This window comes from Nothoprocta perdicaria, unplaced genomic scaffold (assembly GCF_003342845.1).
Source record: "Nothoprocta perdicaria isolate Ctin4 unplaced genomic scaffold, notPer1 scaffold_398, whole genome shotgun sequence".
In the NCBI taxonomy this organism is placed as follows: Eukaryota; Metazoa; Chordata; class Aves; order Tinamiformes; family Tinamidae; genus Nothoprocta; species Nothoprocta perdicaria.
In genome coordinates this window covers 400,718-405,098 of record NW_020455641.1, presented here as the reverse complement: position 1 = coordinate 405,098, position 4,381 = coordinate 400,718, and the positions used below count along the sequence as shown (strand labels likewise).

The following is a 4,381-nucleotide window of genomic DNA, read 5'->3' as shown; positions in this document are numbered from 1 at the left end:
ACCCAGGCAGGCGCTGGGATCCCGGCGGATCCCGAGCCAGCGCATCCCTGAGGGAATTGCCTCCGGAGCGGCTCAGCGGGGGAGCGGAGCCCCAGCGGGTGGCCTGGCGGCTGCTCCTGCATGACAGCTTGTGTCACCTAACGGGGACGCCTGTGTCACCCCTGAGGGACACCCCGGGCCAAAGGGCCACCAAACCCTCGGGGGCAGGACGATTCCCTCGGGAATCGCGCCCGACTCGGCCACCATCCGTAGCAGGATGGGGCCAGCCCTCGGCGATGGGCGCTCAGAGGCACCACGGGTGACACAGGCACCGTAGGTGACACAGGCCCCACGGGTGACACACATGAAACAAGCACCGCGGGTGACACAAGCGCTGCGGGTGACACAGGCGCTGCGGGTGACACGAGCAGTAGTGGCAGCTCGGCAGGTGCCCCCCGGCCCCCCCAGTCCTTACCTGGCCGCCTGCGAAGATGACGGGCGAGCTCGAGGGCTTGGGCCGGTACGGGATGGTGACGCCCTTCGGCGGGGACTGGGGACAGGCGGGGACAAGAGGTGAGACCCCGAGCGCCACCAGCACCCGCCTGGCCCTCCCGCCTCCCCCACCCGCCCTCTGGGTTGAAATCAGCCCTTTTGGGGACATGGGCTCGGCAGGAGCGCAATGACATGGAGAGAGTCCCTCTGCCCCGGCATGGGAGCAGTGAGGGGGGGACACTGCTTGGGGACAGCAGGACACTGCTCTAGGTCCCCAAGCTAGGTGTTTGGGGACACTAGTAGGGGACATAGGTCAGTCCTGGTGGAGGATGTCCCCTGTGTTGGGGGGTTTGGAGACACTGCTTGGGGACAGCAGGACACTCTGGGATGTCCCCTGTGTTGGGGACATTTGCTTGGGGACAGCAGGACACTGCTCTATGTCCCCATGCTGGGGGGTTTGGGGAGACTGGTAGGGTACAGCAGGACAGTCCTGCTGGAGGATGTCCCCTGTGTTGGGGGGTTTGGGGACACTGCTTGGGGAGTGCAAGACATTCCTGCTGGATATCCCCACACGGGGATGTTTGGGCACAAAACCCTCCTGATGGAGATGTCCCCGTGGCGGGGGGGTTTGAGGACAGCAGGACACTCCTGGTGGAGGATGTTCCCTGTGTTGGGGGTTTGGGGACACTGGTAGGAGACAGCAGGACACTCCTGCTGAATGTCCCCATGGTGGTGGTGGCGGGAGGGTGGACAGTGCTTGGGAACAAAATATTCCTGGTGGAGGACGGCCTCTGTGATGGAATTCTGGGGACACTGCAGCGGACAGCGTGAGACTCCTGGGGGATGTCCCCATGTTGGTGGGAAGGAATTGGGGACACTGTACAGGGACAGCGGGACACTCCTGGTGGAAGATGTCCCACAGAAGGGTTGAGGTTGGAAGGGACCTCTCAAGATCATCTAGTCCAACCCCCTGCTCCAGCAGAGACACCCAGACCATGTGGCAGAGGGTGGCATCCAGGCGGGTTGGGAAGATCCCCAGGGAAGGAGACTCCTCAGCCTCTCTGGACTCCCCTGTGTTGCAGGTTTGGGGACACCAGGACACTCCTGCTGGCTGTCCCCGTGGAGGGGGTCTGGGGACACCACTGGGGCCAGCAGGACACTCCTGGAGGAAGATGTTCCAATGGTGGTGATGAGACAATCCCGATGGGATGGGGACACTTCTTGGGGCCAGCAGGACAATCCCGGTGGAAGAAGATGTCCCCATGGTGTGGAGGGCTTGGGGACACTGCTGCGGCCAGCAGGACACTTGCAGTGGCCGTCTCCCTGGCAGGGTTTGGGGACAGTGTTTGGGGCCAGCAGGACAATCCTGCTGGAGGATGTCCCCATGGTGTGGAGGGGCTTGGGGACAACTTTCAGGGCCAGCGGGCCACTGGTGGTGCCATCCGCATGGAGAAGGGGTTGGGGACAGGGCTAGGGGTGCTGGCGGTGCTGTCCCCTCGGTGTGGAAGGGGTTGGGGACACGGCGGGGCCACCTCCCACCTCGAGCATGACGACGCAGATCTGCTTGACGCACTCGATGATGGACTGGGGGATGCCGGCGATGGTGATGGCGCGCTCCGTGGAGTTGGGCAGCATGTCGCCTGCCACCTGCACCTGCGCCCCCGTGCTCTGCGGGGCCACACGCGTCGGCATCCGCGCCCCACGGAGCCGCCCCATGGAGCCACCCGCCCCACGGAGCTGCCCCGCACCCCAGAGCCGCCCCACAGAGCCGCCCTGCACCCCAGAGCTGCCCGCACCAACCCCAGCCAGGATCAGCCTGTGCCCTGGGAACCCAAGTAGGGGAGTCCCAAATGGGGCAGGAATCTGTGCCCTGGAACCCAGGTCAGGGGCACTGAAGTGGGAATTGGGTGACAGCCCATTCCCCGGAACCCAAGTGGGGGGAGTCCCAAAAGCAGGAATCAGGCAGCAGCCCATTCCCTGGGGCTCCCCCACTTGGGTTCCAAAGGGGGAATTGGCTGGTGGTCTCTTCCCTGGGACCCAGGTCAGGGAGCCCTAAAGAGGAAACAGGAACCTGTTCCCTGGGACCCAGGTTGTGCCCGCAGAGCGGGCAGGATGGATCCCACAGGGATCCCGGCTCCCGGTGCCAAGTGGCAGCACCGCCTTCCCGGTGGGACACCACAGGGCTCTGCCAGCCTCGGGGGCACCTTCCCCTCCCGGGGCAGCTGGGAAGAGGCTGGGAATGGGATCCCGCAGGGACAGGAACAGGGCGGCCCTGGACCGAGCCTCAGGCAGGGAGCGCTGTGAACACGAGGCGAGCGCGAGGCCGTGCTGGCCTCGTCCTTGTCCCCATCCCAGGGCCCTGTCCCCATCCCAGGGCCTCGTCCTTGTCCCCGTGGCCGTCCCTGTGGCACCCACCTCGCGGATCTCCTTGATCTTGCAGCCCCCCTTGCCGATGAGGGAGCCGCACTGGCTGGCGGGGACCACGAGGCGCAGGGTGACCGGGGGGCGGCTGGCGGCCGTGCTGTTGGTCATGGAGCTGCTGATGTCCTGCGAGGAGGAGGAGCCACCATGGATCCCGCCCAGGGGCCGTTTGGGGGAAAAAACGGCATTCCAAGGGCCTTGAACGGCCCAAGAGGCCACTCTGGTGCTGGAGGCCACCCCAAGGGATGGGATGAGGGGATCCGAGTCGAAGCAGCCGCTCCCACATGCCAGCGGCTCCGGCACTTCCCAAAGGGAAGTAACAGTGGGAGGCAGCTCCAGGGCTGGAGCGGGAACGCTCAGAGCCTGTTGGGAAGCAGCCGGAGCGGTGGCTCTGGGCTCAACGGCCGCAGGACAGGGCACTTGGGGACACATTTGGTGGCATCAGGATGGTCCCCAAATCCAAGCGGGGCAGAGGCCATGGGGTCTGGCATCACCTGCCCGGGAAAGTGGGTACTTCCCAAAGGAATTGGAGCCGGATGAGCGTCACAACAGCAGCCACGAGGCGGCTTGAACGCCAGAATTCCAGTCATGCGGGATCAAAATCCCTGGGGAAAGTTGCCGAGATTCCCCGGAGGCAAAAAAGGAGCCAGGACGGAGGCAGCTCCGCAGGGCAGCGCCCCGGGAAGGAGAGGACAGGGGCACCCATCCTGGGCACTGTGTGGCACAGGGGAATCCATGAGGAAAATCCCAGTGGCCCTCAGGGCCTCGGGAGCTTCCCAAGGGACATTTTCCAGCCCCACAGGGTGCTCCCGGGCACCTGGTGGCATTACCACCCACACCTTGATCCCACGCAGGGAGTGGGGAAAAGGGCCTGGGCGGTGCGGGAAGCGGCCTTCCCAGGGCCGGGAATGCCGGGAATGGCGGGACGCACCTCTTCCAGTTTGTCAATGATCATGGCAAACGCTTTGAAGATGGCGTTGGTGGGGCCGGCCAGGGTGATGATCCGCTCGGGACAGTTCCCTTCGGAGATGTTGATGCGGGCGCCGCTCTGCAGGGATGGGGGGCGTGAGGGGCTCCCGTAGAGATGGCCGCACATTCCCGCTGGGATGGCAGTATTCCCACCGGGATGGCCCCCACCCTGCTCCAACCAGGATGGCCCCTCGCATTCCGGCCAGGATGGTCGCCTGCTCCCGCTGGGATGCAGCATTCCTGCTGGGATGACCCCCCCCCCCCTTCCGCCGGGATGGCCCCTCGCATTCCCGCCGGGATGGCCGCCTGCTCCGGCGGCCATCTTAGCCTGCTCCGCTTCCTGCCCCGCTCCGACTACACTTCCCAGCATGCCCCGCACCGGGGCGGGCCCGGCCGTTCCCGGCTCCTGGAATTGCTCCGGCGCCGGGCGCCCCCTCCCCAGCACTCACCTCCTCGCGCATCTTCTTCACGGACTCCCCTTTCTGCGCGGAGAGAAGGGAGAAGCGTCAGGGACGGGCGG

The 4,381-nt window shown here is 65.6% G+C and overlaps 1 protein-coding gene across 2 annotated transcripts in view; it reads right to left on the bottom strand.

The window, feature by feature from the left end:
- The window catches only part of PCBP2 (poly(rC) binding protein 2), an 8,395-nt gene that overhangs the window by 3,579 nt on the left and 435 nt on the right, over window positions 1–4,381 (bottom strand). For both annotated transcript variants that reach the window (XM_026045077.1, XM_026045078.1), the window contains exons 2-6: window positions 4,311–4,363; window positions 3,824–3,940; window positions 2,887–3,018; window positions 2,011–2,139; window positions 455–529 (exon numbers count right to left, since the gene is read on the bottom strand). In XM_026045077.1, coding sequence (XP_025900862.1) covers window positions 455–529; window positions 2,011–2,139; window positions 2,887–3,018; window positions 3,824–3,940; window positions 4,311–4,363 — 506 coding nt within the window. The remainder of the gene's footprint in view (window positions 1–454; window positions 530–2,010; window positions 2,140–2,886; window positions 3,019–3,823; window positions 3,941–4,310; window positions 4,364–4,381) is intronic.